Source organism: Podarcis liolepis (genome assembly GCF_965112155.1).
Source record: "Podarcis liolepis genome assembly, chromosome: 15".
Classification (NCBI taxonomy): Eukaryota; Metazoa; Chordata; class Lepidosauria; order Squamata; family Lacertidae; genus Podarcis; species Podarcis liolepis.
Genome location: NC_139566.1, coordinates 41894635 through 41920465, shown reverse-complemented (window position 1 = coordinate 41920465; position 25831 = coordinate 41894635). Strand labels below are relative to the sequence as shown.

Here is a 25831-nt window from a genome sequence, read left to right as displayed (position 1 = left end):
AGTAAAAATGCAAGATTTAAATTCCACTGCCCATCCCTTGATAATTTCATTAAATTTCAACAGCCATCTTGCATTTTCTGATGCCATGTATTTTCTGATGCCTCATTTTCTCCCTAGAAAGTTCAGTTTGTGACTTTGCCATGGACTAGAAAGATGCTCAGCCACTGAGCTGTTGCATTTTGTAATTTCTTTTTTGTTAGGTCAATAAAAATTTGGAAGGTGGTGAGCAGTAAGATACAGGGTGGGGTTTACTGGGGAATTTTCTGTGCTGCTACTTAGCTGACGCTGAACTGGAGAGGATTCAGGCAGCATTTGTGTCAACCGCTTTAATTGCACCCAAATTAGAAACAATTGCTGTGTCACTTTGCATACACTCCATTATAGCACCAAAAAGGCCATCTCTAAGCTTTGTGGGTGTTATTTTCTTCCTGTGTTGTCCCCATAAATGTGTGGGCAGAGATTTCCTTGTCTGATGCTCTTCTAAAGATTGCCTTCATACATTTTTTTTTTTAAAAAATCTCCCTGAGAGATGCTATGTACATTTCCTTCGACCATACTGAAGTCTCACTGTGACATGCTGAATGTATGCCACAGATTTGCATAACTGCACAAGAAACGGAAACCCACAATGCTGTGGAAAATGGGGCACAGAATCGCCACAGGAAATGGATAGGCACAGCAGAAGAAAAGGCACAGACAACTGCCTTGGACCACACAAACTGGCAACATATGGGATAACAAGAAATTTCTGTTATGTATGTAGTCATACCTCAGGTTGAAGTAGCTTCAGGTTGAGCGTTTTCGGGTTGCGCTCCGCGGCGACCCGGAAGTAATGGAGAATGTTACTTCCAGGTTTCGCCACTCACGTACGAACAGATGCTCAAAATGACGTCACGCGCATGAGCAGAAGTGGCGAATTACGTGCACGGGTTGCATTCACTTCAGGATGCGAATGGGGTTCTGGAATGGATCCCATTCGCATCCAGAGGTACCACTGTACAATGTTTTAAAATGGTGAAATGTGTCCCTCTTCTGAATTGTGTAAGAACAGATTTCTGTGGTACCATCCCAATTCCCAGGTGTTTCCAGAAGAAATGTTCCTGGCCCACTGTGGCCAAAATCAACCTCATCAGCAAATAATTCCAGGCAAGTTCCCAGAAATGCACTAATTCACAGGTAAAATGTAACAACATGTGCAGAAAAATAGGAAAGATAGCGGACACAGATGTGTAAGGGAGCAAAAAGGGAAAAGTGAGGGGGAAGACACAGAACCATCATGGGCAAAACCAACACAGAGGGATGAATTGATCAACACCAACTGACAAAGAAAACTCCCCGGCAGGTACATGCAGCGGAAAGGGGTGTCTCACATGAGGGACAGAGAGATGCAGAAGGAAAACTGGGCCTGCTACAAGAGAAGTAAAAGCCACACATGTTCAGCCAAACTCCTAGAGAAAGCATGTGCACAAGCGAACAAGCCAATGGACAGACAAACACAATCATTACCCTCCGATCAGTTCCTCGCCTCCGGCTGGAGTTTCAGCCCAGCCTCTGGCCTCTGGCCTCTGAAGGCCACCCCTACCTCTGAGATCAGACTATAAAACCACTCCCAATTCCTAGCAGATGGCTCCCTGGTCTCCGTGGGATTTTTTTTCTTCCTTTTTTCTTTTGTTCAGGCCAATGAGGAAAGTGTAACTCCTTCCTTCCTTCCTTCCTTCTAAGAGAGCGCGTCAGGGGTGTTGGAAAAACACAAGTCTAAAATCCAGCATCATAAAACTATAGCAAAACTGCAGAGAGAGGATTTGAGGTTTTGGTTTTTCCCCATAATTAAACATACGTTTGTAGCTGCTCTCTTGACACTAGTATGAGGCATGGAGTATTTATGAGGCGAGAGACGTGATAGGTTCATTTATTAATTGCTTGTGAGGGGCACGGTTATGGGGGCCCCCTTACACACACAATGTTTTGCTTCAGGTCTGGGATTCTTCACATGGTTTCTCTGTGCTTATCCTCATGTTCACACGCATTTGAAATGCCAGCGGTCTCCCCTCCACGAGCATTTAAAAGACACAAATAATTCAACAGGACAGTCAAGAAATTTTGCAGAAGCACTGCCACTTACTATCAGTGCCATTTTTTAATCTTACAAACAAAACTGAAGCAAATTATTACTTTCACTGACCCTGACAAAGAGCACTGAAACACCAAATTGTTGTTGATCATTAACTACTCTTTGAATTGGAACTTTTCAAGCTAAACAATAACAATAAATTGGGGGGGGGGATCACACCAGTACCACAAAATAGGCCTGCTGTTAAATAAAACGTGTCTTGTAACATAAATTGTGTTAAACCCAATACATAACATCGGCCATAGCTAGTTCACCTACACATATAAAGACAGTACAGTCATACCTCGGGTTACAGACGCTTCAGGTTGCGCATTTTTGGGTTGTGAACCGCGCCAAACCCAGAAGCACCAGAACAGGTTACTTCCAGGTTTCGGCACTTTGCACATGCACAGAAGCACTGAATTGTGACCCGCACATGCGGCACTGCGGGTTGCAAACGCTGCAGGTTGCAAACGTGCCTCCCACATGGATCACGTTCACAACCTGAGTGTCCACTGTATCAGATGGGCGCAACACTGTTATTCAAATAGGAGAATGCTCCAGAACAACATATTATGAGCTGTAGCAGTAATTGGGGACATGGGTGGCGCTGTGGGTTAAACCACAAAGCCTAGGGCTTGCTGATCAGAAGGTCGGCGGTTCGAATCCCCGCGACGGGGTGAGCTCCCGTTGCTCGGTCCCTGCTCCTGCCAAGGTAGCAGTTTGAAAGCACGTCAAAGTGCAAGTAGATAAATAGGTACCACTCCGGTGGGAAGGTAAACGGCATTTCCGTGCGCTGCTCTGGTTCTCCAGAAGCGGCTTAATCATGCTGGCCACATGACCCGGAAGCTGTACGCCAGCTCCCTCGGCCAGTAAAGTGAGATGAGCACAGCAACCCCAGAATCGGTCACGACTGGACCTAATGGTCAGGGGTCCCTTTACCTTTAGCAGTAATTACCACTTACAGAATTGTGTCTCCAACAACAAAATATCTAGAGGGGGAAATCATTAACCCCAGAGTGCCGTGTTGAGAGACAGTATATTGAATTCAAATTCCTATTTTGCGACTTTATTACATCAGAACAGACTAAAATGGTGCCTGTGGCTCGAGCAGGACTGTTGGATCAGCCTGTGGTGATTTAAGGAGAGCCTTACAAAGTTCACACAGAAATACAACAATGTTTGGTTTACCTTGCTTGTGGAAACAACTCAGAGGTTATTAAGAAGAAAAATGATAACAACAAGAAGACTGGAAGATGGGATTTGTTAACATCAAAAGCAGCAGAAATATGAGATGATTGGACCCTCACTGAGCTCAAAACATGGGAACCCCCAACAAAATTTAAAATTTGGCAAAATATTCGGACTATATAATATGTATTGGTATAATTTGGAATAATTAATGTGATATGATTGGATTGTTAAATGGAAAACTTCATAAAAATTATTTAAAAAAAATAAAAATTCCTATTTTGCAGAGAAGTTAACTGTATTTTTTTTAGCACCCTGAAGATCTTGGAGGGCCACTTCACACATGACCTGATTGCTACAGGAAATTCCTTCCGATTTCTCACCCCTTCTTTTTGCTGCACCACCCCAGACAGCAACAGTAACACACAGCTTCTCGCTGCGCATGCATTCAGGCTTGCCCTGAATGACTGTCTACGCAGTAAGATTTGTGCTAATTCCTACATGGACATGGTTTTCATACAAGGACAGTAGACAGGGTCTTCGTCCAACCTACCTGGCATGGTAAGGGTAGAAAGAGGGGCATGCTTATGTTGGAACAGGTGCCAAGAGCAACATACGCTGATACTTCAGGACAGAGCAAGAAAGCAGAAGAAGTGAACTGACACCACAGCACTGCGCTGACTCCAATCTCGAGGAGGGAAGGGTAACATTTCCAATACTAGGGTTCCATATTAAGCCACTGGCAAGTTCTAGCCCATCATTCCAGGGGGAGCCCATTACCATTATCTAAGCTGCCAACCTAGTGTAGGGGCTGCAGTGTTGAAATAGGACGTTGAGACTCGGGTTCAAATCCCCTTTCAGCTGTGGAAGCTCACTGGTTAGCCTGGGCCGTTCTGTGCTCTCACCCTAACCTAGCTCACAAGGTCATTGTAAAATTAAAAGCAGGGGTGAATCACCCTTAATCTCTCTTCAAGGAAACAGTATGATAAAAAGACAATCCAAAACTATCAATCCAAAAAGCTAGGCGCACACACACACACACACACACACACACACACTGTTACTAGTCTGCAAGTGAAGGGAGGGAAACAAAAAATGGTGATTTTGCCTTAACTGACACAATGAACTGTGAGGCAGAAACAAATTGCCATGAGCAAAACTGTGGATTTCGGCAACCATCAGGTGAGGGGAGTGTGGCCTTTGTTTCTGAACTATCCTGCAGTTCAGAGGGAAAACATGGCAGCATAAATATGATTTAGCGTGGCCAGTTCCACAGTGCAGGATTTAAGGGATGCATAAGTCAATTGATTGAGTTTACTTATATGACACTTTTCCACAATTAGCTATGCCTGAAGTGTCTTACAGCAAACATTCAAAATATCAAACACAGAGCATTGGAAATACAAATATACTGCATACATGTTGGTAAATTCAAAAATGGCAAAAACCAACCATTCAATAAATTCAATTACTACCAAAAAAAAATCCACCTAAGCTTAAGTACAGAAATACAAAGCAAAGCAAGCGTTAACCGACAATAACGTTTCTGGTACAGTGGTACCTCGGGTTACTGACGCTTCAGGTTACAGACTCCGCTAAGCCAGAAATAGTACCTTGGGTTAAGAACTTTGCTTCAGGGTGAGAACAGAAATCGTGCTCCAGCGGCGCAGCAGCAGCAGGAGGCCCCATTAGCTAAAGTGGTGCTTCAGGTTAAGAACAGTTTCAGGTTAAGAACAGACCTCCGGAACGAATTAAGTTCTTAACCCGAGGTACCACTGTACTGGTTTTCCTGCATCTGCTGCAAAGGACAAGCCCATCTTGCTCAAAGCGTATCCTCTCTCCCCCCCCTCTTGCCTTTGTTTGGAGAGAAAAAAGAGGTGGGAAGTGGATGGAATGGGGGGGGGGACACTCCCCACTGAACAACAGCTAACATCCGTACCCCCAGGTTTTGGGGAAAGAGTGTCCTTATCCAGCTCAGCAGCCCCTCTCCCCCCCCCCACAACACACACATGCAAAGGACACTCACACCTCCCTGCCCCCAAATCATAATTTTCAGAACTTTGAAACCAAAAACGTATTTGCTGGAGAATGTGTATGTGCCATCAAATCTAATACACACCTTAATTTTCGCAACGTGATTTGGCCAAAAAAGGTGAGCATTAGATTTGAGTAAATACAGTATGTGGGTCTCTCACTCTCTCTCTGCTAGATTTGATCTTTGCAAAGAGACCTGTGAGGTAGGTTAGGCTAGGGGAGTGAACAGCCTACGGTAAGAGATTATAAAATTATGCCTGGCATGGAGAAAGTGGATAGAGAAAAGTGTTTCTCCCTAACACTAGAACTTGTGAAGCTGAGTTTTTGAAGACTTAGGGCAGATAAAGGAAAGTACTTCTTTGTGCAGCACATAGTTAAACTATGGAACTTGCTCCCCGAGGAGGAAGTGATGACGACCAACCTGGATGGCTTTAAAAAAAGATTGCACAATAGCACTAATACCCAGGAACCTCACCAAAATGCTGGAAAGCGTGCACCTCCACAGGCATATACCTCCACATGTGGTGGGAGTGTCCCAAAATCCAACTATTCTGGACAACTGCCATACGAGAAATATGTAAAATAACTAAGAAAGTATTAGACATCACGCCAGAATTGGCCCTACTAAACATATTCCAAGACAACAATGCCCATTTACACCACAAAGCACTCATAACCCACCTACTTTCAGCAGCCAGAAACACCATAACCAGACACTGGAGAGACCTGTCAGGTCCTGTAAGCATGGACCAATGGTACCAAATAGTATGGGAAACAAATTCATGGAGGAGAAGACTATGAACGACTGCCAGCCATGATGTGCTCTGCCTCCACAACTTCAAGAGGGGAGAGAACTCTCTCTGGTGCTTATGTTCTGCTCCACAGGTGTCTGGTTGGCCACTGTAAGAACAGGATACAGGACTAGATGGGCTATCGGCCTGACCCAGTAGGCCCTTCTTATGCTCACGAGCATCATGGCTGAGTGAGAACCTTCTGTGGAGGGATGTGCTAACATGTGAAGAGGTTGGTGCTGACCTTTAAAGCCCTAAACAGCCTCGGTCCAGTATACCTGAAGGAGCGTCTCCACCTCCATCGTTCTACCCGGACACTGAGGTCCAGTGCCAAGGGCCTTCTGGCGGTTCCCTCATTGCGAGAAGCAGAGCTACAGGGAACCAGGCAGAGGGCCTTCTCGGTAGTGGCGCCCTCCCTGTGGAACGCCCTCCCACCAGATGTCAAAGAGAACAACAACTACCAGACTTTTAGAAGACATCTGAAGGCAGCCCTGTTTAGGGAAGCTTTTAATGTTTGATGCATCATAGTATTTTAATATTCTTTTGGAAGCCGCACAGAGTGGCTGGTGAAACCCAGCCAGATGGGCGGGGTATAAATAATAAATTATTATTATTATTATTATTTAATCTCCTGTAGCATAGACAAAACATTCTGCGTCTACACAATTAAAGACATCTGCCCGGTCAGTGCTGCTACCGGCCCAAGTCCTTTGGATGCACCAGTTTATCAAAACAGAGAAAGGAACCTGAATTCACTCTCCATTTGTCCAAGTAATAAGGGTTCATAGGCCTGGGAAACAAAGCCAGTGTTTCCCTCTTTCCAAAGAATGCGGTTTCTGCTGTTTCATATAGGTTTCATATACATGTGGTTTAACATAACATGTTCTGTACATATTCAAAACTGCTTTGGAGCAGTCAACCATTTTCATTCAATAAAATCAACAGATGCAGTTTGTAGGCTCTCACGGTGCCTACATTTTTCTCTCACATTTCTACCTTAAAGGGCACAAATTGGCGCCACCAGGCAAAGGGCACACCTGCCGTTTACAGCTGACGTCACCATTTAAGGCCTGGGGTGGTGAGACTAGGCCCCAAAAGCACCAGGCAGCAGTTCAGGTGGACCTGTAACAAAATCAGGGATATTCGGGGGGGGGACCCTCCCTCAACGTTCAGCTTGCATTTAAAATAGTAAATAAATTTAAAAAATGACTACCATATTTTTCGCCCCATAAGACACACTTTTTCCCCTCCAAAAATGAAGGGGAAATGTGCCTGCGTCTTATGGGGCGAATGCAGGCTTTCGCTGAAGCCTGGAGAGCGAGGGGGGTCGGTGCGTACCGACCCCTCTCGCTCTCCAGGCTTCAGGAAGCTCTGCGCAACCCTCGGGAGACCGGCTCAGGGTTGCACAGAGCTGCCTGCAATCCCGGGACCAGCGCAGCTCTGCGCGGCCACCGGGAGCCGGGGGCGAAGCTCCGCCCCGCTCCCGGTGGCCCTGCAGAGCTGCCTGCGGTCCTGGGGCCAGCGCAGCTCTGCCCGGCCACCGGGAGCCGGGGGAGAAGCTCCGCCCCGCTCCCGGCGGCCCTGCAGAGCTGCCTGCGGTCCTGGGACCAGCGCAGCTCTGCGCCGCCATCCCGAGCGGGGCGCTAAGTCCCGCCCCGCTCGGGATGGCGGCACAGAGCTGCCTGCCGTCGCGGGACTGCAGGCAGGTCTACGCCGCCATCCCGAGCGGGGCGCTAAGTCCCGCCCCGCTCAGGATGGCGGCATAGAGCTGCCCTCCCCATCGCCAGCCCCACAAGCTCGGGGGACAGCGGGGAGGCAGAGCGTGCCTTCCCACTGTTCCCCGACCTGGTTCTTCCAGCCCCGCACCTGGGGGGGGGGGGGAAAAATTTTTTTTTTCTTTATTTCCCCCCAAAAAAACTAGGTGCGTCTTATGGGCCGGAGCGTCTTATGGGGCGCAAAATACGGTATATAGCAATTACTAGCAAGTTTAATGAAAGAAAGGGAAGGGGGGGAAGAGAAGAAAAGGAGGAAAGGAAAAATCATGTTCCGCTTGCACTGAAAAACATCAGCCTCTAGCCCAGGGGTGGAGAACCCACAGCCCTTCAGATCTTGTCGGAGTTGATTCCCAAAATCCCTAACCTCTGGCTGTGCGGGAATCCAACAACATTTGGAAGGCCCCAGCCCTGCTAGCTGCAAAGATATAAAGGGAAGTGGGAAGGCCTTGTTCTAACCAACTGCTCCCTAAATAGTAACACAGAGTACCGGTAATAACTTTTTAAGCGACCTATATTTATAATCCAGCTGTTCTGCAATGATTCCTTCCCCACTTAGACCATAGGAGTTTTAGCTACGAGCCTGCAAAGATGTCAAATTATGTACAAACTTTGTAATCCAGGTGTATATTATTATTATTATTTGGAATATTTATAGTATTTATTTATTTCATAAGATTCATACGCTGCTTGATTGCGAACAACAACAACCCTCAAAGCAATTTACAAAAGGATAAAACAAGAAAACAGAGACGAATTCACAGCCATACTTTAAAACATCTGAAGGTTGAAATACTTAATAATAATAAATCTTTATTGCGGTCCAAAGATCCATAGAACAATTTCAGAATAAAATACAGTTAAGACAGCCAACCACAAAAGAGAGAAAAATTGAGGCGGTCATTTTGTTTTGTCTCGAGCTTGATGATCTTTATTTCTTTTGATTTCAAATTTTGAAGGTTGAAATACTTAACCAGATTAAGAATTACCTCAACTTTCTAAGCACCTGGGTAGGCTTGTCTCTACAGGAATGTTTCTAGCAGGTGCCCCAAGACACCTTCCCACAATAAAAGCCACATTCAGGCCTGGCATCAAGAACAGGGATGCCCTTGAAGGGCCAGGATTGTCCAGATGGCATTTCCTGCCCTCATCCTGATACCGGCCTTTGGGTTTCACTATCAAGGCCGCAGCTCCCACCGCAGGAGGACCTGCACAGTCTCTTAAACTGCAAATCCTGCCACTAAATGATCACACATGCATAGCTGGGAAAACAAGGAAAACCCAACACAGCACTGGTCTGCTGCCTTACAAATACAGTGTACCTCGGGTTAAGTACTTAATTCATTCCAGAGGTCCGTTCTTAACCTGAAACTGTTCTTAACCTGAAGCACCACTCTAGCTAATGGGGCCTTCTGCTGCCGCTGCGCCAGTGGCGTAGCGTGGGGGGTGCCAGGGGTGCCGGCCGCACCGGGCGCAACATCTGGGGGGGCGCGAGTCCAGAGGGCCCAGCCCCGCCGTGCCCTCAGCCCGCCCCTATTGTCAGAGCGGCCGGCCAGCCTCTGCCTGCTCCTCCTACCTTGCCCACCCGAGGACTGCGGCAGCGCCCGCCCCCGTGGCTACCTACCCCCGCCTCGCCCATTGGCTTGCCTCCCTCGGCCCCGCCTCTCTCTGATGGCCGCGGGGGTGTCCTGCTCGGTGCCGGCGCCTTTTTTCAGGAGGTAGGGAGGCTGGGCGGGGAGGTGGGGTCGGAAGCGGGCAGAGAAGGAGGGGAGCTCGTAGCCAAAAGGGCTGCACCGGCCCGGCAAAGGGCCGTGGAAAGTTTGGAGGGGAGAAACGCACCGTCATGATTTCCCGGTGGAAGCAGCGGGATTAGGGATGGCGAAGCGTAATTACGCACGAATTTCGCTGGGTGAGAACTTCGGGGATCGATCGGCGGAAATGGGAATCAATTGGAATATGAGAAAGAGAGAGAGAGAGAGAGGGACCATCATTCATAGGCATAGATTTGTAGGGTTAGGGGGCACAAATCCACGGGTTAGGGGGCGCAAATTACTTGCCTTGCCCCGGGTTAGGGGGCGCAAATTACTTGCCTTGCCCCGGGTGCTGACAACCCACGCTACGCCGCTGCGCTGCGCCGCCACCGCACGATTTCTGTTCTCATCCTGAAGCAAAGTTCTTAACCCGAGGTACTACTTCTGGGTTAGTGGAGTCTGTAACCTGAAGCGTATGTAACCCGAGGTACCACTGTATCTCCTTTCTGAGATATTTTTTTTTAAAGGAAAAAGTTGCCATGCTGCAGTTTGCATGGCTGCCAGTAGGTGGCCAGGAGGCCACATGAACAGTGGTGTGAAAACAGTTGGGGGAGGGAATTATTGTGTTCGTTATTATGTCATGCATTTTTGTGTTTTTCTGCTCTAAGCCACACTCTGATCCTCAAATGAAGGGTGGTATGTACATTTAATAAATAATAACAACAGTCTGCAGAGTGAGCGAGCCAAGCAGGCAGGCTAGAAGAACAAGCAAGAAAATGGCCCAGATTAGCCTTCCCTTTTCTTTTCTTTCATAAGATTCATATACTGCTTGATTGAGTTGTGTGTTTTGTTTTTCTGGTTTACAAAAAGATAAAACAAAAAAAAATTGAGAAGAATTCACAGCCATACTTTAAAACAGACATGTCCAAAGTCTGTTTTGGTGGCCCAATCCGGCCCGCCGGTTGGTTTTCTCCAGCCCCTGTGGCAGTTTGTTTATTGGGGACAAATCCTTAAAAAAGATCAACAAGTTTAATCCCAGAAAAAGCTCAACAACTTTGGCCAGTCCTCATGCATGTTCATTTCATCAAATCTGGCCCTCTTTGAAAAAAGTTTGGGCACCCCTGCTTTAAAACATCCAAAAGTCGAAATACAGGTTAAGAATTACCTCAGCTTTCTAGCCATCTGGGCAGGCTTGTCGAAACAAAAATGTTTTAAGCAGGCACCAAAAAGAGTACAGTGAAGGTATCTGCTTGATCTCAATATGTATGGAGTTCCAAAGTGTAGATGCTGCCACACTAAACAACCAAGTTCTTACAAAAGTGGAACGGGTATTATGTGGCAGCCCATTCTGCCGACTGAAGCGTCTGAGTGGGCACATGTGGGGTAAGGTGATATTGAAGGCAAATACCGTATTTTTCGTCCCATAAGACGCTCCGTCCCATAGGACGCACCTAGTTTTTTTGGGGGGAAATAAAGGAAAAAATTTTTTCCTTTATTTCCCCCCCAAAAGCAGGTCGGGGAAACCGAACCAGGTCGAGGAACAGCGGGATGGCGGCGCTGCGCCTCCCTGCTGTCCCCCGAGCTTGTGGGGCTGGCCCATGTCTGCCCGGCGCGAGGGGCGCTCTGTTTCAGGGCGCCCTGCCCGCCGGGTGGCAGGCTGCTATCTGCAGCGTGGGGAGCCCTGCGGGGAACTCCTGCAGGGCTCCAACACGCTGCGGATGTCTGCCAGGCACGGGGGGCGCTCTGCTTCAGGGCGCACCTCGCGCTGGGCGGCAGGCTGCTATCCGCAGCGTGGGGAGCCTTGCAGGAGTTCCCCGCAAGCCTCCCCATGCTACGGATGTCTGCCGGGCGCGGGGGCGCTCTGCTTCAGGGCGCCCCTCGCGCTGGGCGGCAGGCTGCTATCCGCAGCGTGGGGAGCCTTGCAGGAGTTCCCCACAAGCCTCCCCACGCTGCGGATGTCTGCCTGGCGCGAGGGGCGCTCTGCATCAGGGCGCCCCGCCCGCCGGGCGGCAGGCTGCTATCCGCAGCGTGGGGAGCCTTGCGGGGAACTCCTGCAAGGCTCCCCACGCTACGGATGTCTGCCGGGCGCGGGGGCGCTCTGCTTCAGGGCACCCCTCGCTCTGGGCGGCAGGCTGCTATCCGCAGCGTGGGGAGCCTTGCGGGGAACTCCTGCAAGGCTCCCCACGCTACGGATGTCTGCCAGGCGCGGGGGCGCTCTGCTTCAGGGCGCCCCTCGCGCTGGGCGGCAGGCTGCTATCCACAGCGTGGGGAGCCTTGCAGGAGTTCCCCGCAAGCCTCCCCACGCTGCGGATGTCTGCCAGGCGCAGGGGGCGCTCTGCTTCAGGGCGCCCCTTGCGCTGGGCTGCAGGCTGCTATCCGCAGCGTGAGGAGCCTTGCGGGGAACTCCCACAGGGCTGCCTAGGCTGCGGATGTCTTCCTGAAGCCTGGAGAGCGAGAGGGGTCGGTGCGCACCGACCCCTCTCGCTCTCCAAGCTTCAGTAAAAGCCTGCATTCGCCCCATAGGATGCACCCAGATTTCCCCTTCATTTTGGGAGGGGAAAAAGTGAGTCCTATAGGGTGAAAAATACGGTAAGTCCCAAGTTGCTAAGGGCTTCCCATGTTGCGCAGGTTGTCACACCCTTGGCTCAGTTATGGAGCATGCACACGCAACAGGGGCATAGAAAGCCTGGGATCTGAGCAAGTGGGTGGCCCAGGTGGCCGAGAGAGCAAAGGTACAGGTTGTCTGGAGGGGCAAGTGACCGGGCAGCCAGGTGGTCAGCCCATGAAGGCCTTCCCAAGCTCCCCGTGGTTGCCACTGCTGCCACAGGCTGAAGCCTCTCTGCCTGTAGTCTACTGCCATTTCAAAGCTCCTTCTGTCAAGCAGCAGTGTGGAGACGAAGACTCCGTCCTCTTCATTCCCCTCTCCTCTGTGTGCAGGGCCAACAGCAGGGGGGTCACAGAATGGGGGTGAGCCGTTGGGGAAGTTTTAGGCAAACTTTCGGGGTATGGGGTGGCAATCAATGTGAGCAGGGATGGAAGCCCCTAGTAAATATACAATATGGAACTTAGTTCGCTGTGCTCCCCAAAACTCTGAAGCAGTAAAGGTAAAGGGACCCCTGACCATTAGGTCCAGTCATGACTGACTCTGGGGTTGCGGCGCTCATCTCGCTTTACTGGCCGAGGGAGCCAGCTTCCGGGTCATGTGGCCAGCAGGACTAAGCCGCTTCTGGCAAACCAGAGCAGTGCATGGAAACACTGTTTACCTTCCCGCCGGAGCGGTACCTATTTATATACAGTGGTACCTCGGGTTACATATGCTTCAGGTTACATACGCTTCAGGTTACACACTCCAATAAGCCAGAAATAGTGCTTCAGGTTAAGAACTTTACTTCAGGATGAGAACAGAAATCGGGCTCCGGCGGTGCGGCGGCAGCAGGAGGTCCCATTAGCTAAAGTGGTGCTTCAGGTTAAGAACAGTTTCAGGTTAAGTACGGACCTCCGGAACGAATTAAGTACTTAACCTGAGGTATCACTGTACTTGCACTTTGACGTGCTTTCAAACTGCTAGGTTGGCAGGAGCAGGGACCGAGCAACGGGAACTCACTCCGTCGCGGGGATTCAAACTGCTGACCTTCTGATCGGCAAGCCCTAGGCTCTGTGGTTTAACCCACAGAATCACCCATGTCCCTTAGGCTGAAGCTGAGGAACACTTTATTTCTCAGTAAAAATTGGGGGCAAGGTTCACACTTACACCTGGAAAGTTTGCTTTTCACGTGACTCAAGAGGAAGAGCCATTTCAGATAACACTCAATGGCAGCTTAACTCAGGGATGGCAAACCAATGACACTCCAACACGCAGCAGACCCATCCAGGATGACCAACGGTCAGCAATGATGGCGGTGGAGTCCAACTACACTAGGAGGGGGCCACAGCTTCCACACTCCTCATTTAGCATTATGGGTAGAAGCTGGGAACTCGCCCTCCCCTCCTGCGGGGTTCTTCAAGACTAACCAGAATCCCCTGGTAGGTTTAGCTCAGGGATGGCTATTCTGTGGCTCTCCAGATATTGTTCAGCTACAATTTCAATCATCCCCAACCACTGACCCGGCTGGAGGGCCCCAGGTTGCCCACCCAGGTTTTAGGCTCTAGTTAGGAAGCAAGACAAAATTGTAAGCATGCTTATAAGCTTGTTTATTTTTCATTAAACAGTATATAAATCCTGCTATGTAAACAAAAACAATCTTACATTAACAAGCATTCCTCAAGTCCGGATGTAATGGGGAGCTCCAGCTACTTTGAAATTGAAAGTGCAAGTTTATCTCCTCCTCTTGTATGCAAAAGAAGGGAAGGGAGTGCAAACCGCAAGGCTTTCCACAGCCTCTACATGTAAAGCTAAGCCATGAGAAGTGACTGATGTGATCAGGCTTGATATAGATGTTCCACCCCCAGCAGAGGCCAACTGGTACTGAAGAGAAAGACAGTGCTACCAAAACACAGACATCCACCTTCTCTGTGCCCTGAGGCCACCAGGTTTGCAGACACTTTTTCACTCATTTGTTTTCCCCCAACAACACAGTGGCAGTTGTCCCATAATCTGGGGATCCTTGCCTTTCACGGGAAGCAAGTCACTCACTGCCTGTTCTAAGCAATTCACAACAATATTCAAAACATCAATGTAAGGAAGGAGGAGATGGGGGAAAGAAGAATCATCCTCAAAAGAGCTAATGGAACAGATACATTTCATTCTCCAGCTCCTTCTCAAGCATCATCTCTGAACTGGTACAGCAGATGGAACAATCGCTAACTTCATCCCCAGCACAGAACTTTGCAGTTCGCAGCCAAAATCAACATCTGCACTGGATGGCACCATCTGTGTTTGCAAAAACCACCATCACTTTTCATTTCTCTTTTGCTTTTTTGCTGGTCTGCTTTCCATTTGAGAAAATTGGACCAGCATTCAATTTAGATTTAGAGAAAGCACACAGAACTACAGGCACACACGATTAGCAAGGCTTCTTGTATGCTTCAGTTCCTTGGAAATGCAGACAAAAGCACAGAACATGAGCTTCCTGAGAATCTAAGCTTTCTTTAAAACAATGCCACGCTGCCCACATTTCTAGCTTTTGTGGTTATGAAAGTGGTGCAGCTGAAATCTCAAAAACTGAACGAGATTCCTATAGCGGCTTCAGGAAGAGTTTCAAAGTGTGACTTGGCCCCATGCTCCTCAAAGACAGAATAAATAATACTAAATAATAAACTTTGCTAAGATATTCTGCTTGCCCAGCTCCTATCTAAGGTTACAACCGTAGCCAGAGGCCCTTCTGATTGGCCACTACCTCTCAAACATACTGGCAGGTGTGCCCAGACACTCTGCCATCACCAAATCCCTTGGGGCATCGTAAAATATAAATAAAACAGCATTTTAAAAGCCAATGATTATTCCAGAATCACCAAATGCGTAATCACTCTTCTAACTGCATAGAACTGTAGAGTTGGAAAGGATCCTAAGGGTCATCTAGTCCCCTGCTATGCAGTTCTGTGTACTTTTCGGGGTGAGGAGGTAACGCTCTTCACAATAAAAAAGGCAGGGTGGGAGGCAGGCTAATAGGCATCATGGGCACCAGGGAAACACCCCAGGGGCCCCACTCTGCCCTCAGGTCCCACATCGGTGACCCCCACCTCAAACTGACCGCAACCAAACTTTGTGCTGGGCTAGTCTTTTCACCGGTGATGCCTTGCACCTCTGCAAACAGCTCTTGGGGTCCCTGGGAACCTTGTCCTGCCTGTGTTCCATCACTGACACAGAGAACATTCAAACATGCAATCCCCGCCTTGCCTCCCAAAATAATTCCAGCCCAGCAAGAGCCACACACACGGTTCAAATTTCACCCGAAGCCGAAGCTTCACAGCAGCAGGAGATTCCACAGGGAGTGGTTCATAATGAAGCGAAATCAACTTACTTTTTTACTTTTGGATACTTCATCTCCGAGATGGTATTGGTGGCGTCTGTCTGTCTCTCCTTCAGATGCCGAGGCCACATGTTATCCACCCAGTCGACCAAGTCTACCTAAAAGGGCATCCAAAGAAGCCAGTTAAGTCAGGAAATGTTGGAGAAAGATCTCAGAGCAAGGAAGGGATACTGGCAGAGCGATGTGTGTGCAGGCAGAAAAAGAAACCAAAACTCTGCCACCCCAAGCAAACCACATTCAGCAACACACAACGCTGAATTCTGCCAGAAATGTGAATACAAAGATTACATTCCTCTCACAGTTACTGTACGGTTCCATGGTTTTCTGAGGCTGGCTTAGATCTCACAATGTCACATTTGTACACAACAACTTGTGCACCGTTCTCAGGATTTTGTTAGGGCAAACATTTTTTATTTATTTAGGGGACATGAAATGTTGGGACATAATAATAATAATAATAATAATAATAATAATAATAATAATAATAATAATAATAATAATTTACTTATATCCCACACTCCCCAGCCAAAGCCAGGCTCAGAACAGCTAACAACAATAAAAGTAACAGCATTCTAAAATCAATTCATTCTAAAATCAATTCAGAGTCAAATTAATGGCAAGCATTGGGCTAGAGTTCTATGAGGATTACAGAAGGAGGGGGTCAGACTGTGCCTTGGCCAAAGGCCTGGTGGAACAGCTCTGTCTTGCAGGCCCTGTGGAAAGATGTCAAATCCCACAGGGCCCTAGTCTCTTTTGGAGTGTGAATTTGCAAGACTGTGCACAGATGTTTGGGGAGACTTAGAACTAAGTTCCCATTGACTGGTATCAGGCAGACTAGGTGGATGTGCACATCATCAAGTAGGCCATGCCTGCGCTGGATCACACCACAGGTCCCCCCGGGTTCAGCAATCCATCTGCAACTATTGACAGGACGTAGGAAGACATCAAACAGGGAGGCAGCCATAAAGACTCATAAGAAGAGCCCAGCTAGATTGGACTCAAATGTCCATCTAGGCTTGCATCTTGCTTCCCCCAGTGACCAATTAGAAGCTCCATGAAGACCACAGTCCTCTCCCACCATCATTCCCAGCAAGTCGTATTCAGTTACCCAGGCATGAAGGTTCTACTGCAGCTATTATGATTCTCCACTGATCCATAGAAATAGCTGCTCTTTCTCAATGGAGAAACCTTTACAAGAATGAAACAAATCCCGGTGCGGGGAAGGGAAGGCATTAAAAGTTCCACTAATCCAGTTATCAGCCACTACAGGTTCCGATCCTAGCAATTACGCCTAATAGCCATCGACAGGACAGTCCCCTGTGAATTTATCCAATAGCCAAGTGCCTGTTTGCAAGCCTGCAACTAGCAGCCACAACAAAATCATGGGACGATGAACTGTGTTAAGTTGATTATGCACCGTGTGGTGCATGGAGAAATAATTCCCTTGGTCCTGTGCCTACTGCCAATCAGTTCCATTGGATGATCCCCAAGAATAAGGCAGGATAGAACTAAAAGAGAAAGACGAGAGACAGGGCACATAGCCGCTGCTTACCTACTCCAGAGTAGCCCTGTTAACATGAAGCATAGAAACATACAAGCCAAGAGAGCACGGCGAGGTCAGTCAATAAAAATAAGTTTTAATGGAGGAAATCAATCAATCAAACCTGTATATATTTGCATATGATTAGAATAATCATTTCAAGGGAAGAGGAAAGCAGAAACATGCAAATGTTTAAGTGGATCCCTGTCATTACTGATTGTTGTAAGCTACTCAAGCTTTTTGGGTGAAGAATTGGGTAAAATGCTTCTGAGAAATTAATAAAAGCTATATTATAATCACATTATAAAATAATAATTTTATTTAAAAATCCTCTTCAGACAGGATGGAGAGGTTGGGAATGCCTCTTCTAAGAGGGCCCCTGCCATCTGCAATTGTTACATTAAAATTATATTTTAAATATAAACTTCTTTAAAAAATGTGTTTCCCAATTAACTGAGGGTGCCTTTTAGTCAATAATTTTAACTGATTAATCTAACGGATTACAATCACAGCCCTACTACAAATCACTCCATGGTGTGACCATATTTGAAGTCCTGTGTACCGTTCTGGTCGCATCAACTCAAAAAGGATATTGTTGAGTTGGAAAATAAGTTCAGGAAACTGCAAGCAAAATGATCCCGGGGGGGTGGGGTGGAGTGACTCCCCTGCAAGGAAAGGCTGCAGCTCTGGGGCCTTTTCAGTTTGGAGAAAACTAAGTTGGGAGTAAGACACAGCATGACAAAAGTTTCTAAAATTATGCCTGGCATGGAGAAAGTGGACGGGGAAGAGCTTTCCTCTTCTCTCATAACACTAAAACTCCTGAGCACCCAAATGCAACTGGAGGTTGGAAGATTCAGGAGAGGTTACTAAGTCCATTTTTACACAGCAGGCAGTCACACAATGGAACTCCCTGCTGCAGGAGGCAGTGACAGCGGCCAAGTTGGATACCTTTAAAAGAGGAATAGACAAGCTCATGGGTGGGCAAACTAAGGCCTGGGGGCTGGATCCGGCCCAATCGCCTTCTAAACCCGGCCCATGGACGGTCCGGGAATCAGTGTGTTTTTACGTAAGTTGAATGTGTCCTTTTATTTAAAATGCATCCCTGGGTTATTTGTGGGGCATAGGAATTCGTTCTACCCCCCCCAAAAAAAAAATATAGTCCGGCCCCCCACAAGGTCTGAGGGACAGTGGACTGGCCCCCGGCTGGAAAGGTTTGCTGACCCCTGGACAAGCTCATGGCAGAGAGGGCCGGATCCAGCCCCCAGCTACTAGATACACTGGCTTTGCTTTATTATGACTATTGTAATTTTATTTATATCCCGCCTTTTCCCCCCGACAGGGACTCAAGGCAGCTTACAGATATTAAAAATAAGAACAGCTCAAAACACAGGGGGGGGGAACAATTAGACAAACAGGTAGATGGATCTAAAACATAGTTAATTACAGTAATAATAATGATGATGATGATGATGATGATAAACCAGCACTCCACTAGCTCCCTCATGAAAAGCAGTCAGTTCCCAAAAAGGAGAGAACTATTCTAACTTCTCCAGGGAGGCAGTTCCAAAGTCTGGGCTATTGTTCTATATTTATTTATATGTGCTCTGAATTCTGAATACCAGTTGCTGGAAACCATGGGAGGGCAAGAGTTCCTCTTGCTCTCACAATCTGCTCACTGGTTTCCCACCAGCATTCAGTGGGCCAATATGAGGACAGCATGCTGGACTAGAGAGGTCATGGGTCAGATCCAACAGGTTCTTCTGTTGTGTTCACTGAACAAACAAACAAACACACACACATGACGCTTTCAGGATAGGACTTTTGGGCAGATGCCCATTGACTGGCTCAGCAGGACCAACAGGAAGACCCCCAAAATACAGCAGGGCAGGCTCACCACATTGCAGAGTAAGTGAAGCAACGTACACTGACATCTAAAAAGGAGGACCGGAGTAAGACCGCTAAGACTAGGGGATAAACCAGGAATGGGGCACCTTTGGCACTCCAGATGTTGGGGGTCCCCCAACTCCCATCAGCTCCAGCCAGAATGGCCAATGGTCAGGGAAGATGTGACCCAACAACACCTAGAGCAGCCTTTCTCAACCTGTGGGTCCCCAGATGTTGTTGGACTACAACTCCCATCACCCCTAGCTAGCAAGGCCAGAGCTCAGAGATGATGGGAGTTGTAGTCCAAAAACGTCTGGACCCACAGGTTGAGAACCGCTGACCTAGAGGGTCAGGTTACTCCCTGGTTTAAAGGGCCAAACTGCCCCAATGTCGGCGCCCAAATACCCTAAGCGCAATAACCACCCAAAGAGGTCTCCGCTTACCACATTGGGGCGCTTGACGATGTTTGCCAGCTTCGTGTGGCTGAACTCGAGGCTGATCACGTTGTACAACTTCTTGCGCTCCGCCTCCGGGGTTTCGTAATATCGCACAAACTGGGACATGCTCATCTCTGTGCCCTTTTGTGTGTTGACGTCCATTACATCCACAATCCGACGGCTCCCTGTAAGATGATTTTGGACATGTGGAAAGGGTGAGGAGAAGGACAACCAAGTTTTTATTCCCTGCACGATGTTTAAAATAACTACACCAAGTCTCGAAAACCTTAACAGAAGGAGACAAACTATGGTTTCAGGAGACCATAGGATCATAGAATCATAGAGTTGGAAGAGACCACAAGGGCCATCGAGTCCAACCCCCTGCCAAGCAGGAAACACCATCAGAGCACTCCTGGCATATGGTTGTCAAGCCTCTGCTTAAAGACCTCCAAAGTAGGAGACTCCACCACACTCCTTGGCAGCAAATTCCACTGTCGAACAGCCCTTACTGTCAGGAAGTTCTTCCTAATGTTTAGGTGGAATCTTCTTTCTTGTAGTTTGGATCCATTGCTCCGTGTCCGCTTCTCTGGAGCAGCAGAAAACAACCTTTCTCCCTCCTCTATGTGACATCCTTTTATATATTTGAACATGGCTATCATATCACCCCTTAACCTCCTCTTCTCCAGGCTAAACATGCCCAGCTCCCTTAGCCGTCCCTCATAAGGCAGCATTTCCAGGCCTTTGACCATTTTGGTTGCCCTCCTCTGGACACGTTCCAGTTTGTCAGTGTCCTTCTTGAACTGTGGTGCCCAGAACTGGACACAGTACTCCAGGTGAGGTCTGACCAGAGCAGAATACAGTGGCACTATTACTTCCCTTGATCTAGATGCTATACTCCTATTGATGCAGCCCAGAATTGCATTGGCTTTTTTAGCTGCCGCGTCACACTGTTGGCTCATGTCAAGTTTGTGGTCAACCAAGACTCCTAGATCCTTTTCACATGTACTGCTCTCAAGCCAGGTGTCACCCATCTTGTATTTGTGCCTCTCATTTTTTTTGCCCAAGTGCAATACTTTACATTTCTCCCTGTTAAAGTTCATCTTGTTTGTTTTGGCCCAGTTCTCTAATCTGTCAAGGTCGTTTTGAAGTCTGATCCTGTCCTCTGGGGTGTTAGCCACCCCTCCCAGTTTGGTGTCATCTGCAAATTTGACCAGGATGACCTTGAGATAAACTATGATAAACGAACCACGACGGTTACATTACGACTCCACAGCTGGGAACCATGGGAAAGGAAGCTACGCTTGTGCTCAAATCCTGCTTTGTTTCCCTGTTTCCCATGGGCATCTGGTTGGCCACTGTGAGAACAGGATGCTGGACTGAATGAGCCACTGGCCTGATCCAGCACAGCTCTTCCTATGTTCTTATACAGAAGGCTGATAAATAGGGCCACCTCCTTGCTCCTTAATTGCCTTTCCAGGAGCCTATTCAGATGATATCCCCCACTTTGAAGCAAGCCACCAAAAAGTAGGTTTTATTTTGCAGTAGCAGGGAGACCGCATGTTCAAATAATCATACACTGTCCCCCAATCCCTTGTCCCTGCAGTGAGGGACAAGAAGAAGAGGAAGGGGAGGAGCAGAGGGGAGAGTCAGAGGTCAATTCCCAGTCTTAACCCCAGGTACAATCCTGGGGCAAGTGGGAAGCATCTTCTCAACTGGTCCTGTTTATTGCAGGAAAAGCAAAAGAGAGGTAAAAAATAAATAGAATGCAGGTTTGCACCCAACGAATGGTATTAAAGAACATGGGTAAACAGATCAATCAAAGGAGGTTGGGACATTATCCTTCAGGAGCAGAATCCCAAGATGATAAGAGTGAACTTTATTGCTTCAGATTAAAATTCTAAAAATAAAGGAAGGGGGTAGAATCTTCCCTTCCATAAAGAAGAAATTCCCTTCAAGTAGAAATTTAGCACAGCAGGAAGAAATGTTTCAGCCCACTACACACTTGCTATGCTAACTTTCTATGTACTTTTAAAAATTGGGCTTTGTTTTTTATATTAAAAAACGTGCAAGGAAGCATGTTGAAATGCTATCTTCCACTTTCAGTCTGTAGTAACGTTTTATCCACCTCAATCAACCAGACATTCCATGACCTAGTAGCAGGTTGCTAGATATAAAACTGGTACATTAATTTAAAAGCCCAACTTGCCAACAAATGAAGGAGGCAGCCCATAATCGCTCTGCGTGAATCATTCAGGCCACACTTCTCGCTAACCAGCTTGGATGGATATTTCTCTGCAACTTTTGTTGGTTATTCTCTGCTGGATGACTCAGTCACTCCCAACACCCTAACACAGCAGCAAGAGACTTGTCAGAAGACTGTCTCTGCATGATTGTGAAGTCATTTGTTTATTATAGCCCATTTTTCCTCCAAGGAGCTCAGGGCGATGTACATGGTTCTCCCCCTCCTCTTTTATCCTCACAACAACCCTGTGAGGTGGGCTAGGCTGAGAGTCATTGACTGGCCCAAGGTCACCCAGCGAGCTTCATGGCTGAGTATGGATTTGAATCCTGGTCTCCCAGGTTCTAGTCCTGCACTCTAACCACTAAACAACACAGCTACACTTTCTTGGTGTAAAGAAACAGCCTTATCCAGACCACGGTCCACCTAGCTCAGAATTTTGTGCACTGACTAGCAGGGGCTCTCCAGGTTTTCAGACAGGTGTATTTGGCAGCTCTGCTAGGAAATATTGGGCCCAACTCTGCACCTTCAGCATAAGATGTGATTGCAACAGAAATAACCAAGTGAGTCAAAGATCCAGCAGAATTTACCTAGCTGCAAAAGGAAAGTTCCCAGCTAGTTCTTGGAACGAGTCATTGCTCTAGGTCTGCCTCCATCCACTATGATCAGTGATTCATGCAAAAGCATTGGGAGGACGAGGGAGCGAAGGAAAATTCATCCTCCTACACATGCTAAAAATAAGCTTCTAGTGAATGAGTGAAGCTGAGCCTCCACTTTTAATTCAGGGGGAGACAATATGTGCCTCGGCTATCAACAGTTTGAGGAATCTGGCCATAGATCATGGGTAGGCAAACTAAGGCCCGGGGGCCGGATCCGGCCCAGTCGCCTTCTGAATCCGGCCTGCGGACGGTCCAGGAATCAGTGTCTTTTTACATGAGTAGAATGTGTGCTTTTATTTAAAAGGCATCTCTGGGTTATTTGTGGGGCATAGGAATTCGTTCATCCCCCCCAAAAAATATATATATAGTCCACCCCCCCCAAGGTCTGAGGGACAGTGGACCAGCCCCCTGCTGGAAAAGTTTGCTGACCCCTGCCATAACGCACAAGCCCCAAACTGAAGTTCTTTGCCTTGGCAAACACCTTTGAGATAAGTGCTTTTCACTCGAGTCAGGAAGTTGACCACAGCTGATCAGAACCATTTTTGGAAAACGACATGCCCTCTCCTTGCCCTTGTTATCCAGGTGACAGCACTGGGTCAAGCGATCCGCCATGAACGTGAGACGAGAGCCCTGCTGGATCAGGGCAATGGCCACCTAGTCCAGCATCCTGGGATCACAGCAGCCCACCAGATGGCTGGGGGAAAGCCCACAAGAGCAGCACCCCTTCCTGTGTTTTCCAGCAACAGTATTCAGAAGCACAGCTATCATGGCAAGGAGCCTTCAATAGCCCTCTTTTAAACCTATTTAGGCTGGTGGCCATCACTGCCTCCTGCATGTTCATAGTTTTAACTGTAAAAATAGTTTAATGCATGAAATGTATTTAGTATTAATGTGAGCAAAAAGCACAAGCAATTGTCAATGAAAAACAAGGGGACACTTCACAACTATACAGGAGTGTGCCCAAAGCACACACCTATTTCAGCACAAACACCATTAGCTAAGACTCACCACTGGGCATGAAACACGAATGACAATCCTGAGGCACATAACCTCGTTGGGCACATCAGTGGCCTGGCCCATGCACAACACTAAGCCGTGATTTGTTTAGGGCAAAGGGTGGTTTGTTTCCATGTCCAAATCCAGCCCAGGAGACTAACCATCGTTTGTCCAGCCACTGCCGCTGGATAGCAAACCAATCTTCGGAGAAACCAACTTCCGCTTGTTTGATCGTCTGTGAGGCTATCTGTGGTTTCTTAAATAAGCCACAGTTTAGCACAGGGGTAGCCAACATGGTGCTCTTCCAGATGGCATGGGCTAAAAGTCCTACCACTTCTACCCACTAGCCATGTTGGTCGGGCTTGATGTAAGTTGCATTCCAACATCTGGAATGCGTCACGTCAGCCACTCCTGGCTTCATGTTCTATATGTGAATGCAGCCACAGTATGTCCTGCCTTGCAAACCAGGTATATTTCACCAGAAGCACAATTAGCTCGCTAGCAACCATGCAACACCATGGCGTCTTTGAACATGTCAATACAACCTTAATCCGTAAAATGCAAGGCAGCCAAAACAATGTTAAGCATTTTTGTGTCAGTTAATCCCAGCTACCAAGATTTTAGAAGCCAGAGCAATGAGTGTCAGGAGCCTGGCTGATTTGTGATAGCATTGGGATTCTTTTGCTGAAATGTACTACTAGGGATTTGAACGCAGGTGGCACTGTGGTCTAAACCACTGAACCTAGGGCTTGTCGATCGGAAGGTTGGCAGTTCGAATCCCCGCGACGGGGTGAGTTCCCATTGTTCGGTCCCTGCTCCTGCCCACCTAGCAGTTCAAAAGCACGTCAAAGTAGATAAATAGGTACTGCTCTGGCAGGAAGGTAAACAGTGTTTCCATGCGCTGCTCTGGTTTCACCAGAAGCTGCTTAGTCATTCTGGCCACACGACCCAGAAGCTGTCTGTGGACAAATGCCAGCTTCCTCGGCCTAAAGAGCGAGATGAGCACTACAACCCCAGAGTCGTCCACGACTGGACCTAATGCTCAGGGGTACCTTTACTACTAGGGAGTAGGCAGGTATCTTGGGTAGAGCTGGAGAATCAGCCCCAAAGCAAGATGAGGAAGAGGCAATGGGAATGCGAGCAGCTGGAAGAGGCATCAACTGCTGGGCAGATGAGCTTTGGGGAGACAACAGAGGGCTCAAACCAGGGTGCTGGCAGCAGGGGCCAGCGTGTCACTATGCTACTGGCTTGATCTCAACTGCAGATAAACCAAGAACTATAGCCCAGCAGGGATCTGGTGACACAACCAACAGCATCCTTTGCAGATTTGTTTCCAGGTGTCAGAAAGGAAGGCCGTAGCTTGGGAAAGATCTGTAGCCTGCATGGGAGCTGAATCTTCATCAGGTGCCGATCCACGCAGGCATTTCCATGTGCTGCTCCCTCCTCCCCAGTAGCCTCATGGGCAGCTAGTCGGGCAAGATGCGCTGAAGCTCCAGCCACCGTCTCTGCTGCTGCTGCTGTGGCCCTGTGAGAGGTGAGGGCACCTGAAAGAAATCCAGCACCCCAGGCTGTGGGGACCTCTAGTCCCAGGGCAAGGATGCCCAGGTCTGATGGCTCCTCAGGGTCAAGCCCTGCAATGCTGACTCAGTTCTTCAGTTTGAGGAATGTGCTGCTCAGGGGGAGAGCAGCCTGCGGAAACATTTGCTGGCCCCATTCCTCAAGTTAAGTGCAGTTTGTGCAAACTGCTGGGTTTGGAGGAAACTGCAAACCATGCTTTGGCAGTAGCTCAGGAAAGGAGGCATTCCACCTCTGAAAGCAAGAGGAGGAACAGGAGGAGACAGAATGCAAGCCTGAGGCTCACAAGGCCAACCCATTTTGGGGAGGGGGGTAGTGTGTCCCAGGTCCTGCTCTCTCTCAGAAATGGGGCAACAGCATGACCTGAGAACCCTTAAGCAGTGTCTTCTCCCCACACCCCCAGAATTCATTGCAGTTCAAGGGGTCAAATGCTCTGGGGTTCTGCAGCCAAATCGACATGGAAAGCATTTCCTGACGGGACTGAAAACCACAACGGGAGCAATAATAAGCAAGTTATCCAAGGAGAATCCACTTCCATTACAGTGGTACCTCATCGTTCTGGAGGTCCGTTCTTAACCTGAAACTGTTCTTAACCTGAAGCACCACTTTAGCTAATGCCGTGCAATTTCTGTTTTCATTCTGAAGCAGTTATTAACCCGAGATACTATTTCTGGGTTAGCAGAGTGTGTAACCTGAAGCGTCTGTAACCTGAAACACCTGTAACCCAAGGTACCACTGTATTTCAGCAGTAAGCAAGGCTCCTCCTTCATGAAAAAAGCCCCAGAACTCAGACACACAGAACAAGGGCCCACAGAGCAGTTCACACAGGAAAGACTTTGCAGAGCAAAAAGCTGAAATCCTAGTTACTAGGTTTAGAAAATGA

The 25831-nt window shown here is 48.0% G+C and overlaps 1 protein-coding gene across 5 annotated transcripts in view; it reads right to left on the bottom strand.

Moving 5' to 3' along the window:
• The window catches only part of KDM2B (lysine demethylase 2B), an 89116-nt gene that overhangs the window by 53631 nt on the left and 9654 nt on the right, over positions 1–25831 (bottom strand). For all 5 annotated transcript variants that reach the window (XM_083476391.1, XM_083476392.1, XM_083476395.1 and 2 more), the window contains 2 exons: positions 19486–19664; positions 15610–15716 (listed from right to left, as the gene is read on the bottom strand). In XM_083476391.1, the coding sequence (XP_083332517.1) occupies positions 15610–15716; positions 19486–19664 (286 nt within the window). The remainder of the gene's footprint in view (positions 1–15609; positions 15717–19485; positions 19665–25831) is intronic.